General features: G+C 37.3%; 1 protein-coding gene across 7 annotated transcripts in view; it reads left to right on the top strand.

The window, feature by feature from the left end:
• Window positions 1-15,380, top strand: part of LOC134652771 (synapse-associated protein of 47 kDa) — a 108,532-nt gene extending 93,152 nt beyond the window's left edge. For 4 of the 7 annotated variants that reach the window (XM_063508045.1, XM_063508198.1, XM_063507964.1 and 1 more), the window contains 5 exons: window positions 4,493-4,630; window positions 5,290-5,429; window positions 6,686-6,804; window positions 7,987-8,100; window positions 15,206-15,380. In XM_063508045.1, coding sequence (XP_063364115.1) covers window positions 4,493-4,630; window positions 5,290-5,429; window positions 6,686-6,804; window positions 7,987-8,100; window positions 15,206-15,339 — 645 coding nt within the window. In that variant the 3' untranslated portion in view covers window positions 15,340-15,380. Of the gene's footprint in view, window positions 1-4,492; window positions 4,631-5,289; window positions 5,430-6,685; window positions 6,812-7,986; window positions 8,101-9,285; window positions 9,558-15,205 lie in introns of those variants that run through there. The other 3 variants (XM_063508123.1, XM_063508360.1, XM_063508433.1) reach the window with 3 other exon arrangements.
• Window positions 15,381-15,872: the final 492 nt, after the last annotated feature.

Here is a 15,872-nt window from a genome sequence, read left to right as displayed (position 1 = left end):
TTCTGGTTTCTGATGATGTTTCATAAATACCTATATATCTTAACCTTAACGTATCAAAGGGCGCAAAAAAAATGATTAGATTAGATTTGCTGTTTTACTCGCCTCAGGCTGTCAAAAACGAACATCCCGTTGCCTTAACCCTCTTGAAAATTCTAGGTTTCATGATGGCCCGGTGCTTAGCCTCAATTCGTCAGCTTTTGACCTGATTTGATTGCCAATAAGTAAATGTTTGCGCCCCGTGTATGCTCGGGCCGCGCCGTACGGCCGAAGGTAAAGCTCCCAGTTTTCGCTGCCTAATTTGATTTCAAACTGAGATATTAAGGCAATTAGGATTTTTGGAGAATCAGTTCTTGTTAGACTAAACCTAAAAGTAACCTTGTTGGAAAAAAGTTCAAATTGAATTAATAAAGGTCGCTCACAGCTTTTTAGGCTGGAAGTTTTTTTTTTCATATTTTGTTCATGTCTAATATTAAGGTATGCTGAAGAAAAAGAATATTTAGGTGTATACTTAGGGAATTTTATTAACAAATTAATAACAATGCCTATATATGACACTGATGACGATGACATAGGATAATAATTGATTGTACAGATGTATCCGTCAGTTTAAACACATCTGTGCCTAATTCCCGCCATATAGATAGACAGATCTGAAGGAAACACCAGTATGTATACTATGCATGTACTCGTATACCCCTATAGCATAGCTTAATATATAAGATATAAGCTTAAGCATGGCTTAATATATAAGCTGAACCCTCTGCGACTGATGTGCGGTCTATCAGACACCGCCAAATAATTTATTTGTTGTTATGTCGGCGTACGGGCCGATAGCTCTGTCTCGCTCGTTACCTTCCTCAAACGACTCGCGGCATCGGACAGTGATGCCCGAGCGGCAACGTGGTGCATGCACCGGAAGATATGAGCTGCGGGTGTCCCACAGACGTGAGCACAGCAATAAGACCTGGGTCTGACAGACCTCACCTCATAAAAATATGTACTTGTTCATAGTAATTATGGTGTCTGTCAGACGTCACCTCACAAAAATATGAATGTTTCTATAGTGCCTGATAGACCTCACCACATAAATAATTATATTTGATATGGTTGATCGAGGAAAATCCTTTAAATAAGTACCAACTTCAGGACTGATTAGTGCCTTATTCTGTCTTTAGATTTTCTTTATGTTTTTTTAGGTATAAATACAATGTTCAAAAAATTGAAAATTATTTAAGTTACTTGAAGTTGTTGATTGTTAAGATTTTTTTAATTTTTTTGTTAGCCTAAGTACAAATTGTAAGAAACTGTGATGTCACTAAAGTTTATTATATATATTTTTATGTATTACATTTTAAACCTATTTTACCATTGAATTTATTAAATTATAAATGGAATAATCGTTATATAAGACAATAGTTACCATTTTGCCATTCGTTTATTTTTAATGAATTATCGAAAATGACGTCTGATAGACACCACATCAGTAGAATCTCTCTAAAAAATATCACCACAGTTGCCGAGGGTTAAGCATGGCTTAAGATATAATTCATGGGAAATGTTTTCCATAAAATAATTAGAAACAACTTACAAGGCTGCTCTTTATAAAAAATGTCATGCATTGCAAAAAAAATACCATTGTATCCATTTTATAACCGTTCCAACAACAGCGAGGCGCCTACAAAGCGCTCAACTAGGTCAGTGCTGGTAATCAAGTAATGAAAGGCAAGCCATGAATATGGAATACTTATGCAAATCAACCGGCTAATATTAGATTTAACGCCGACGTTCAGAAATTGGAGACATTCTATTACGGTGATTTCTAATTCTGGCGGTTAGACTAATTATTTAAGACGTTGACAACTTAATTATAACCAAGACCGGACGGGATCGTTCATGGTTATGCAACATTCAATCGGAGGGACAGAGGGAGTTATTTTCTTTTTCTCAAAAATGGACGGCAAAGTCGACGTTGCTGGTTAAAAAATAGGTCGCGAAGTGCGTAGTTTATGGTCATTAAAAAATTAAAAAGTTAAAAACATTGCAGTCTCGATTTCGGGACTGCAACGTTGCATACAAATCCCATTATTTAACGAGTTCCAAACTTTAAATGACCATATCAAATGAAGGCATAGGTCCATTAAACAGCCAAACAGATGATCAGCACTTATTATTATAATGTTGGTGCCACGACTATTTAGGTGTCTCAAATACGTTAGCGTATTTTCAGCAGAAAAATACACTTCTTTTTTTTTTAAGGCGGCAAGCAAATCTTTTTAATGGTTTTATTTTTTTCTGTGAAAATTAGAACGTTGCTTCTGTAAAATATTTCTATTTCTTACACCATTTTTGAGACTATATATGACTCGGCTGGAAGGCTACTTGCTGGCTTCGGATTCAATTAAACGGACTCCCAAGGTCGTCCGTTTAAAACGAATCCTCAGCCTGCAAGTAGCTACTTCCGAACCTCGACAATAATGTACTATTATATTTTTCATAGTCTCAATTTTCTAAAATAAAATGAACACCAACGAGAATGCAGCCCATTGTACTATTGGTAAACGAAATGAAATTCATTCATAATGCTTTTACTTTTGCAACTAGGGGTGTACACTGTCCTTTTTTCCACGACAGAAAGTCCATTATGGGCTACAGAGTAGTGAAACTAACAACAAACACAAATCGTACAAATTAAGTGCCGACAAAACTAAGTTATCTCCGAACCACATCAAGAACTTCCCACGTAACGCAGACATTTAGTAAAACACATTCATGATTCACCGCACACAAGCCTGCCCTGAATAAACTAGTGTAATAACACCAGTGAATAATTGAATGAAAAGGCCGCCTCTGCCCGAAATCACCCGGTCACCCGGTTTGGCAAATTGAATAACTTCTGATTGCTTTTGATTTGCTTTGATAACTTGCGAAACGAAGCGTGAAGAAAATGTGATATATTTTTATGGTCTTGATATAGGTAACATTTTGATGATTTTTGTAGTTCCACTTTTAGTTTGTTGAGTACTGTTTTTTTAATTTCTCTTGTCTTTGACATATTTTCGATGACTACTATTTATATTCTCTTCATCTTTATCAGATCTTAATTCGCCAAAGATCCATACAGCTGGATATTTTCGTATCGTAAGAATCTCTACAAGGTGTGTGCAAGCTTTACCAGACCATTTGATACGTTAAAACATCACTCAGCAGTACTCAGACTTCCTTACTTTTATCAAGTACCAAATCTTTGTCGTGGTAGGCAATGTTAAGCAGATCAACAGCAGCACAAAAATGTGACAAATCAGGCTGCAAACGTGCCTTATTACTTATCTGATCGATGAGACCTTGACGATATCACCCCCGTTCCCCAGCTTTGTTCAGCTTTCCCTTTCAATTTTCCTCCTGACGATAAATCGTTACCTACTCGTTCGCGTAAACTCCTAAATTATTCAAACAATGTCTGGGAATTAGAAAAATGTATCCCAAATGGAAGACATCTCAAAATTGTTAATCACACCCTGACTATTATCATAAATTGCTTAATGCAAATCTCTACGGCGAAAGAAAATGCGAAGACTTGTTTCTGAATAGAATTATTAATGATTACAAAGTATCGTCCTGAGAGTAAGGTGTATTTCATTACATCTTACATTCTGAGATTTTGTGTGAAATTCCTCGCTTTTCACAACAACTCTGATGTACTCCATTATAAACACTTTTACACATCAACGCTTTTTATCTTACCAGCTTATTTTTGCTCAAATACATATAATACTGTTACCTAAACATGATTCTTATGATGAGTCATATTATGTATCACACGTAAACATGTTATTCCAAACTTTACGTTTATAAACTATGATTTCCAATCCAAACACAGTCTACCAACACCGACAGACAAGGGCTTATAATAACGTTTGAATTATTGAGATGTTACCAATTACACATCAGTGCTATAGGTATCAATCAGAGCCGACACGACAGCTACGGAAATTACTAGACAAGGGTTGAGGAGTGTTCTAATTACTTGGTTATGATTAAATTGTTGGACTCGGAAAGCTGAGAAAATTTGCTTTTTCCTCGGCGGCTTTACAGTTGTAGTATCTAGGCTGGGGGAGTTCTGCGAATGGATTAATATTTAAGTCACTTCTAAGAAATATATACCGCGGTATTTTAAGTTTTGACGATCCAAGTCTTCATTTCCTGGTATTCGCTTGCAATTTAAATTCTAGCATTTCTAGCCTTCTGAACCGGATATGTATAAAAGGTGGGATTCCATTACAGTTTTTAACTCGATTTTCTTTATGAGGAACTTTGATCTCAATTCCTCTAACTGTCCTATTTTTAACTTCTTGCCCGAAAGCCAAGATCAAGTTTAATAACATCCGGTTACTAGCGGAACTTGGAAAATATCCCTTTGAAGTATCTCCTGTGTGCTAACTTCATTTATGTTACGATAAACATATACTTATTTAGCAATTGTCTTTGTCCTCAGAGCATCTTGGGCGAGTTCAACAAGGAGCAAGACGCGTTCATCAAGGGGCAGGCGGGCGACGGCGCCGCGGCCGTCGCGCCCTGGGTCGGAGCCCCCAACGAGGCTGCGCTGAAAGAGGAGTGCCTCTCGTTGTCAACTGTAAGTACGCATGGCCGCCCCAGACGTGGCTCAGAGACCCTGGCTGCAGAAGGAGGGCCTCTCGCTGTCCACTCTGTAGTACACAGCGCGGTTAGCCGAGGGTGCCCCCCACATGAGTCGGAGCTTACCCAAAGAGACCATGCTAAAAGATGATGGTGATATATAAAGCATCTTGGAGCCCGATTCAGTTTGTAATGTCTGTATGAAACGGTTATGGATATGATCTGTCAGCTGTCAACAGTGACATTTCTGGTCCCGAAACTTAATTTAACAGAACACGTGTTTTTTTTTAACTAGTAGAAACGTCTGCGATCGATGCTATTAAGCTTAGAATAAATTTAAAGGTGGAAAAATTACTGTCTTGGATGAGACTTGAACTCACGGCCTCTGGATCGATACTCCAGCGCTCTGCCATCTGAGCCACCAAGACCTCATCCATAGCCAGCAATTCTTTCCACCATATGAGTCAAGGGAACACGTTTTGATTAAAGTCAGGCGAGCTCCGCGCTCTAAGAAGCTGTCTGCTGTGAAATTTACCTGGAAAATTAGATACAATACACCGAAATCAAAGGTTACGGCTGACGGAATATTCACAAAATGCCTGGGGAATTGCGATGTCGAATTATCGTTTCGTATAATTTGAACGTGAAATGTTCCAGGACCGAAGGAACTTCGTGCGCGCGCCGCCCGCCGGCGTGGAGTTCGAGTTCGACTACGACAAGATGTACCCTGTAGCCACCGCCATCATGGCCGAGGACTCCAACCTCGAGAAGATGCGCTTCGACCTCGTGCCTAAAGTGTGAGTGTCCTCAATTGTATACAGTACCATCGCCAACGCTGTTAACTGTCCATCGGAAAACCTTATTACAAAAGGCATAAGGTCCACCGATGGACAGTTAAGAGTGTTGCTGTTTGTACTTAGATTACGAGTAAATCTGAGCTCCTTAAAGTGAATCACATTTGGCAGGCTCTGACGCCCCTGACTTGCCAATTGACATGGAAAACAGGACGTTCAATTAGCATATGTAGGTAGAGTTCACTGATGTCCTAGAGATTTAGAACCACCATCGACTGTATTTCTTCAACGAAACCATAGTCAATCAATTTTTCATAAACCTTCAGAGCTAAGCGGTAGACCTGCATTACAAAACATGTACGACCAACCCTAAGGAAAGTCGCATAATATTTCTATTCAAAGTAAGGGGAGTCGTATAAAAAAGCCAGTTTATTGAGCGGCAGATACAAATAGGTTAGGGATATAATATGATAACATAAATCTTTCAATGCTGAGGCCATATGGTTTGGATACGATTTTTATCATTCGTTTTTACAATTCAGCTGTATCCAAAGTAAACTATTATGCGGGTAGTTTGTTGGTATTACGTAAGGACCTTTGAAATATGACACAGATTCTATACAATTAAGGCCCACTTCCGGTCTGCAAAATCACTAAAGTATCTTTGAAAAAACGATCACAGGAGGTAAGATATTCTTTTAGTTCAAACAAGGAATGGAAACATGTTTACTTAAATAGTTTCTTTTTGACTGCATGTCTCACGAGTTCCTCATAAGTTAGAATATAGAACCATTCTAGGACTTAAAAGTCTAACGCAGAAGACACTACGCTACTGAAAATCTGATGTTTATACATTATTTTGTCCAGGGGTTTAACATGTTTAAACAAATATATGCCTTCCTCACTTTCCTCAGCGCTAAAATCCTTAGCCCAGCAATGTAATAAGGTTGAAGGTAATAAAACTAATAAAATTCTGTCCAGATATACGGGGCTAAGGACAGTGCTGAGCCTCTGCTGCCTACTACACAATCAGTTAGCAAAGTATTGCTCGGCCTGGTGGAGAGGCTGGGATAGTTAGAGTAGCTTTACTTCCTATCACGCAATATGGTTACAACGGATTTTGACAACCGGATTTTTTTTCCTTTTAACTTGTGTCGTCGTGACGGTCATATTATAACAAGTATTTAAGTGCTAGAGTGACAAATGATAAAAGCGCAACCATCCCGGAAAACTAACGGACTTCACCCGTTACGTTGCAGCATCACGGAGGAGAATTTCTGGCGGAACTACTTCTACCGCCTGTCGCTGATCTGCCAGGCCAACGAGGCGGACGCGGTGGCCGCCGGCTCTCGCCAGGCCAGCGCCGACGACTCCCAGGGTATGTGGTCATCACGTGTTGTTCATGCTGCCAGAACATTCCATGAGCTGACCCGTACAAACGCATTTTATTTCATATATTACCTACACTTTTCGTCGATGATTACTGAACAAATTGCACTTTCATTGTAACAGAAAAAAACAATTTTTTAGAAAATTTGTGTTTGTACGGGACAAAGGTAGACGAGTCCATGTAATGCTTTGCCAAACCAAAACAAAATTTTGTTTTACAATTGGACGAAGGAAAATGATCCAACGAACCAAGATTTATTAAATTATACAACGGGACTTAATCGCGTATCTAAGTTTTAAGATTTACCTCCGACGTTTCGAGGACGGCGTTGTCCCCGTGGTCTCGGAGAAGACTGGCTTAAGTTGACATCAGCATCGTCTAACCGCGCGAGTTTTTCGAACTACCCGCACTTGGTCTTGTTTATCCGCTTGAACGTTTTGCGCACTAGGGATGTCACTCTGTCGACACACAACACTAACGATATTCGATTTATCGACTGTCGATATTCGTTTACGCTTACATTTACTAATGACATTTACTAAGCGGATAAACAAGACCAAGTGCGGGTAGTTCGAAAAACTCGCGCGGTTAGACGATGCTGATGTCAACTTAAGCCAGTCTTCTCCGAGACCACGGGGACAACGCCGTCCTCGAAACGTCGGAGGTAAATCTTAAAACTTAGATACGCGATTAAGTCCCGTTGTATAATTTAATAATGTGTAAAAATCGTGAAAGTTTAAATCAGTGTTGAACCAAGATTTGTTAAAAAGATTGAGTTGAATTTGCGTTGTTGCCATCTACTTTAGACTGCTCACAAAGAAAAAAAATCTATAGCGATTTCAAGCCTGTGGTAGTAACCTACGCATCGGTATAAAGCTTAATTCTTAAGAAATGTAAATAAACAATAATTTTATATTAGGTAGTTTAATCAGACAGTAGTGGAACAGATCGATAATAAGACGTATCTATTATTAACACCAATGCGAAATGAGACAAATATGGTTTTAGGCGAACATTTCACCAAATGTTGCTTTCTGTTCTTGTCATTTTATCTTTCTTTGAGTGTTTAGCTGTTTAGTTGTGGTGTTTTTAATTTTCTTCGCCATGCACTTATTGTTTGTTTTTTTTTGTATAATTTTCTCATTGTTTATTCCCTTATCCCAATAATAGACGACAAATCATCCAGCAACGAGCTCATAGTGAAAGAGAAATCCTCTCAGGAGTCGATCGAAGACGCCAAGCTGCGGATAAAGTCGCTCAAAGTCGATAGAGAAAACGACGACGGTAAGGATTATTGAATTTAAACGACTGGGGATTTTCAATTGCGTTATCAACGTCATAGTTTTGTTTTTATATGTCTGCTGAAGAACATAGTAGACGTTTTGTAAGTACTTGACTTTTCTTCGATGTGTTATTGAGTTTTAACAGTGTTTTGTCCAATTTCTGTTGTTTTGATTAAATAGTAATTAGGTAGCATATATTTAAACTTATTTAAATTATTAAGTTTTGTTTTTTGTACTAGATATAGTGTTATATTTTCATGTTTTTTTTTATATTTCACTATTTGATAAACGCAATTGAACGTCACCATGTCGCAAAATTTTGGGTAACAGATTTTAAAGTTGATCTCGTCAATAAAGTTTAAGTGCTCTGCAATTCCTTGCATTTATTTTACCATTTATTAGGTATTTGTTATTTATTTTTATGATTAGTTAAACACACATTAGCCATATTATTTAGTATGTTATCATCATTATCTGTTGTGCAGTCTTGATTAAAGTCAATGTCGTGAAAAATATACGTGGTCACCGCTGTGTAACCAATGTAAATGATCTGTCATTGTCAGTGGTTCATCTTTATTTTTGTATAACGTCGGGTAAAGTCGCAAACTCGTCCTTCAGAAGGAGTTAAGAAGTTTTCAACTTTAGGTATTGTTGGCTAAAGTAGAAAATTCCTTAATTACTTTGAAATGGATTTGAAGGAATTGCGGTTTTTGCCAACGCTATGACAATAATAACATTTTACGAGTATATATTACTGTCATACAAGTTTATTAGCTTGTTTCAAATTACACGTTTGACTCCATTAGGAACAAAAATGGTAGATCATTTAATATGTTTTTTGATATCGCAGCGATGACATCAGCTAAGCTTTAGATTTCTCTTGGGACTGTGAAAATATAATATCTGTCAAACCAACTTTGAGAAAACTCTTGCATGCTTTTGGATCTTACGATTTAGTTAAAGCTAGTAGTAGCTATAGTATTTATTTAAATTAAACATGACGGAAAAGGGATCTGTCGTCAGATCCAGGAGTATTATGAAAATATATTGAATACAAAATATATTTGCATTTAATATTTTTAAGTAAATATATGCTTTATTACTCGAAAAACGGTGCAAATATGGTTTGTGCATATAAGTGTTACTCTGACAGCTGTTTTAAAGCATTTTCTCTCCCGGAATGCAGCTTAAGCAACGCATGGACTACGGGGCATCACTTGTAACACCATTGCACGGTTCTTATTCACTATAGGCTCTATATGACAAGTATATATTAGTGTTACTCTGTACCAGCCAGTCTGTAAGATATACCGGGGATCTCTATTTATGTTTATTTATATCATCGTATTTTTTAAAGTATACCTTTGTTTGAGGTTAAGGTTGTCACTGATGCGGGTTTTTTTGTAATTATGGAATCCAAAAGACCTATTGAGCCTGAAAAACAATTCCCAGGGAAAACGATGTAAATTTAAAAATGTTTGCGTTTTTTATGTCGTGTAGAAAGACCCTCACTTTTGATCTGGCCCTACGATAGAAAGGACAGACAATGATATTGATAATATTGATAAGATCTAACCAAGACAAAACGAAAATGTAGATTTATAAGTGACAACCCTAACTTAGTACTGACTAGGTGTACCCTAAAAGCTAAACGTTGACTCCAAAGTTATCATATGACCGAAATGTCTAAATGCTAAGTTTACGATCTGTATATAGCATTTTATGAAGGCTTAATGTACCTATATGCCGGTATGTTAGTATGTTTGGAATAAGAATTGGTATACCATGGTTAAAATTTAACTTACACTTCATAAACCTTATGGTAACGAAATAGGGTGTATCAATAGAAAGTTTGCCTGCGCTGGCGCAGCAAGTTGCTTTGTGCCCTGTAAAGATGATGTACCTACATACAAACTGCAGGCGTCAGTCTGAACACTAAAAGGTAATAACTATTTTACCAATTTTTAAATATATATTTCATATGAAGACAAAAATATTGGACACAGAAAATGTACTGGAGTCTATTAGCAATAGCTTTTAGTTAAACCTAGTCAGTGATATGGGCCTAAGAAGAGCCTTAGGAATAATAGAACCGGCAATTCAGTCGAGGCTTCGAGGCGAAGTGTACTTGCGATGTTAGGCTCTTCTCGTGTAAGTTTCGGTTAGGTCGAATAATGCCATAGGTACGGTGAACGGTGAACATTTCGGGGCCACGTCGTTCACTTTATCATAGCTTCGGTCATATGAGATCGCTTGTAGGTTCCGAGTTGTATGTCACAAAGTACAAAGTGGCTGAGAATTCAAATTGGTGAAGAGTAAAAAAATCTGATTTAAAACGATTTTCACACATTATTTACTTTACTTTTACGGGACTTAATCATACTTAAACTTTAAAATTAGCTCCGACGTTTCGAGGACGGGATTATCCCCGTGGTATAGAGTCTTTCTCTGAGACCACGTCGACAATGCCGTCCTCGAAACGTCGGAGGTAATTTTAAAGTTTAAGTATACGCGAACAAGTTAAATTGAGTAATAATGGTTGAGTGTATAATATAATAAGTATGTATTTTTATTGATTTATTTAATATCATGAAACCCCAGTCAGTTTGAACACCACTGACACTGACAACTACATAATTATAAAGTTATTATTACAAACACAATTAGGGCGGCGTGTATGTATTAATGACTTCTTTTAATGACGAAATATTTAATAGTTGGGGTATATTTTATATAAAATGGTTTTATAGTACTTAACTGAAGTTTTATAATTTTTAAGGAGTTTACGCACAGTTACGTTTGGTAAAATTGCAAACTCTTAAATTATTAGTCTGATATTTCGTGTAAATTGTATCGTTATTAAGATAACCATTAACCACACTGTGGACATGTTAGCATATGAACACGTTTAAATGCATTTTAGTGTAGATATTTTGAGCCACGCAAAAAAAAAACCATATAACTGCGATAAAAGCAAGATGGCATTATTCAACCAAACCTCTATCACTGTTTCACTGTTAATCCTATCACACTATGATTTATGCAAATATTGCTCTTCGATTGTTTATATAATATAATATATCAGCTCCATATCTCACCGTTGTTATTTATCATCATATAATGAATGTTATGACAATATTGCTTGTCCCGCTGGACGCTACTGTATATATTGTCGTGTCTTTATATATCACCTGTTGTATCACATTAAATATATAACTAGGTCTGTATTTCAATAGCTATATAAAAAAAAACTACATAAAATTTAAAAAAATGCTATTGAGGTATTCGAACTGTATACTTGTCTATCAAATTTTCAATGGAACCTATTTTAATGTCTACTGAATGTTATATATATGTCTAAGTATTATTAATTCTTGTACTAAGATTCTATAGCTCCGTCACAGTTTAGTACCGCTCAGTAGCCTCCTAAGTCCCGATGTCCTTTTGAAAGGACAAAGTCAAATCAAATCTTGAACTATTATGGAATTATAGAAGGTTCCAAATTTAAAACTGCAAAAATGACTCCGGGTCTAAGGAGGGTAGTTCGACTAAGTTTCTGGTTTTGACATTGCTACCCGATTTTAAACTTTATCTACATCGCTTCAAACTCTATTTTGCATTGACGTGTGCTTTTTTGTTTCGCTTGCATTTCTCAAAGTTGGTCTGATTTCAACGTGTAGCAATGTTGAAACTTTATTTTTTGTAAATATGAAGTGTTGTCAGTTTTTCGAAGGGATCGCATTCCAGCCCAGACATTAAGAAGGGTCACTTTCGCACGCTTGTCTCTCTCTCTCTCTCTCTCTAACACTTCAGAGTGTAATGTACTGAGGCCCTAAAAATCAACTACTAGTCTACCTCCATCTCTTTCACTCGATTATTACACGAGCGATAGATATATACGACGATATAGACGATTTTAGATATAGGGCGAGCGTGCTCTGATAATTTCAGATATTAAAAATCTCTGTGATATCGAGATGCGAGCGTCCGAATGTTACCCGTCGTATAGCCGCGACATATCACTTATGTGACAGTCAATTAAAAAAAAACTGCCTCTACAATTTCAAGGATACAAAACTGAGCTGGCAACACACTCTTCCGTGTTTGTTTTGTAATAAAATATTTACAATTAGACTAGGTCGTTACATTGTATCTGAGATATCCAGTGTAATTAAATTTGTGTAGAATAGTTGATATTGAAGTAAAAAAATCATCTATTTATAATAGTTATATATAAGGACGGGGGCTGTGGGGTCACTACTTTTTTGCCTTTTCTTTAATTGTGGTTGCAGTTATACAACACACACAAACAACTTTATACACATAAATTTACTTAATATTACTTTAATTTTCTTATACAAAACTAATTTTGTGAGGCTTTTAAAAGTTCAAGATACACACCCTGAATTTCTAAGGTTTCAGAGCGATATCTTGAAGTTAGGGGTGTCACATCTCTTCTTATAATAATAATAATTATATGTCTTATAATATTTATATGTATATCTATTATTATCAATAGTTGTAGTGTAGCCCCCAGCGCCCCCTGATGTCCGCAAAGAGAAGTTACGAGCACTGGCCTACGTTCCCTCGCAGCAGTTACCCGAGCCTAAACGCGATTACAGCGAGTTGACAGGTGGAAGGCCGAGCGAAGCGGAGTTCTGAGTAGGGGCTTCCCTACCTGGAAGTGTCAGCGTTGCAACTGTCTGACAGTTACTTCATTGAAGGATTTGGACTTCGATTTTAGAAAAAATTGTGTTAAACGTTCTACAAAACTAACATCACGTACAAGTACATACAAACAGTTGTCAATGACTTGACAGAATGAAAGCATTATTTATTATGGTGCGTGTTTTGAATGAAAACGGCGTTGGGTATTCGTTTAGTTAATATGTGTAAATTGTACAAGTTAAAATCCATTTCACCTGCATTTAATGAACTTGTCGTAATAAAATGAATTCGAACGATTGTTTGAACAATTAATGCTACAGCGTGACAACCCTATTGAATTAAGAACGTGTACGCAATTCAAGATGGTGACGTCACTAAGTGAGAGAGCTATATGGCAACTTTTCAACCGCTCGCCCCTCCACGTGTCAAACTCGTCAGAAATTATAAAGTGTCTTTAAATGTAACTAAATAATCTGGCTGTTGTGTGTTTTGGATCTTCGCCGTTGTCATTATATTTAAAAAATAATAATTTTATAGCATTCGGTTACCCGTTCTTCCATGACATTAACGCAGGGTGGAAATTGCTGTAACTAATAAAAAAGAAAAATACCTTCATGATTTTAAAATTTTTGTTTAATAAACAGTGCAGTTAGAAGTAGGTTGAATTGGGACTGGGCAGGTCACGTCCGCCGCATGCATCCGGATAGGTAGGCTTGTATAGCCACCAAGTGGGTGCCGTAAAATAAGCGCGGACGTGGCAGGCCCAGGCGGAGATGGCGGGACGACTTAGACACCTTCATTAGTAACTGGCCGGAAAAAGCACAACAACGGGAGTTGTGGAGATCAATGGGAGAGGCCTTTGCCCAGCAGTGGGACACTATAACGGACTATTAAAAAAAAAGTGCAGTTTATTCAACTGATGAACTGCAAAATGTGTATGCTGATTTCAAAATGATAATAAATGTTAGCATTTCCACCGCTTTGTGGCGCTACTATCAAAGATCTGATACGTGTGGTCTCCAATAATAAAAAGCTAAACAGTTTTCCTCCACACTTCGTCAATGTCAAATAAGGATCGATGAAGTGCCAAGATGGGGAACCAAATAAAAGTAACGTGTAATATTTGCCTTCAGAATATAATTTCCCAAAGGTTTAGTACGGAAGTGAGTCTTTGAAGTCAGTGAAAGTACAGCAATTTCACCCCTACCACACATTAGTACGTTATTTAGTTTCTAAATGACTTGGAAGTGTAATTTAGACACTTAGAGTAATTTACTATCAGTACATGAACTATGTTTAGAACAACGTAAAAGTTATGAAATTGGCATTATAGTTAGTTATTATGAATTGAAATAATTATATTATTCTAAAATACATCGGTCTTGTTATTTTTAGTACGTTTTGAGAAGTTTTATTGAAGGTAATATTATTTTTTAGATTATTGTAAAGATTGTTTTTAAGCGGAGCAAGTATTATATGCTTATCAAACTAAAGCGAGGTTTAGATTTAGACTAGCAAGACTAGCCTTTACATGCGATTTTCATTACATTGCGGTATCTAAATACTCACTTTTGAATGCAGTTTACCTTAGTAGTCGGCAATTTAACGTAAATTGCATGAAAGTTCTGGCTAGTCTGCCTCGCTGGCTAACCCTTTGGAAGCCAAGTCAAGATCATCTAGCGGCTAGATTCTAGCCATTTCATCATGATTCCATGCCCACATTGCTAAGAACGCTTATCGGTGTTAGAGTCGTAACGTTGTCAATGTAACCTTGCGTTTCGTATTAAGACATGTGGCGTTCAAAAGGGTTACAAATTCGAAATAACAAAGATATCACAGTGACATTTAACTGACGTCATTCAATTATCGTGCATTTGTCTGGAACTTGTCCGTACATGTACGCATTGGCGCGGGCAATACGCTCGATAAATAAATAATATGATTCAAATATCATTCCGATATCAGTGTACGTTCCAATTGGCCTGTTATGCTATGTTAGCATAGAATACTTTTTCGTTTTGCGATCTTTACATAATTGCATGTAAGTTTAAGACAAAACATGAAATAGCGATCGTTAGTAAAGTTTAGTGGAATCGTGTCTCAGCATTTGTAAAATGCCGACAAGATGTTTTCTCTCAAACTTATGAAACTCTGGAGTGTACAGTGGAATGCTATTTTATATTAGTTTACAATCACCACATTATCGTTGGATTACCTACTACATAAAGATTGAACTATCGTTAGATGTCTGTTTTTCGATAAACTATGATAAAAAATGTCAACTTATATATGTATACAAAACTGTCAACGAAAGGGCAATTAAATATAGTTAAAAAACTACTATAGAACTAGAACAGAAGTTGGGTCAAATAGCATTCCACTCACTCCAGACACGGACCCCATAAAATACCGTCCTTTCACTGGTTTCCATATTACAGAACAATGGGAGAAAGAGTTAGAAGCCGAGCTGAACGAGTACGAAGTGGTGGCCGGCGCAGGCAAGCTGGACGACAAACAGTGGGACGAGAAGGAGTGTGAAGACCTGCTGGGCGATGCTGAGGACCTCAAATAGAAAATAAGAGGTTTTTATGGAGCTATTATACCGCAGGGGTCTCCAAAAAATGGGCCCCCAGGCCTTCGGCTCTCCTGCATACTTTATTTGGGATTCTACGACCTGTAATAACAATTAAGAGGTTGTTTATTGTGTTATTATACTGGAGGGGTCTTCAAATGTTGACTTGGGGGGCCTTCATTGGCCTTCGATTTAGCGGGCCGGATTATAAGGCCTTTGCTTTCTTTACGCAGGCCAACAGGAACGGCGTAAGTTTGGAGACCTCTGTTATTACTGTCCCACTGATGTTTCGGTTTCGGCATAACAATAATGTTTCGGCCGAATCTTTCGGCAAAAAAATTCGTTTTTGGTCGGGCACTATCTGTTATACTTTATCGTGAGAGTCCGAAATACCTAACTGTGTAGACAAAGTGTTAGGGACCGTTCACATCGGTATTTAATCCCTCGCTTCCAATCGGATCAACAAAGGGAATAAAAATTCAGTTCTAAATTTAAAACTCGTCAAGGTTTCCTGGCTGGCAATTTTCGACCCC

Source organism: Cydia amplana, chromosome 1 (assembly GCF_948474715.1).
Source record: "Cydia amplana chromosome 1, ilCydAmpl1.1, whole genome shotgun sequence".
Classification (NCBI taxonomy): Eukaryota; Metazoa; Arthropoda; class Insecta; order Lepidoptera; family Tortricidae; genus Cydia; species Cydia amplana.
The sequence above is the reverse complement of the archived record's forward strand: the minus strand, read 5'-3'. Positions and strand labels throughout refer to the sequence as shown.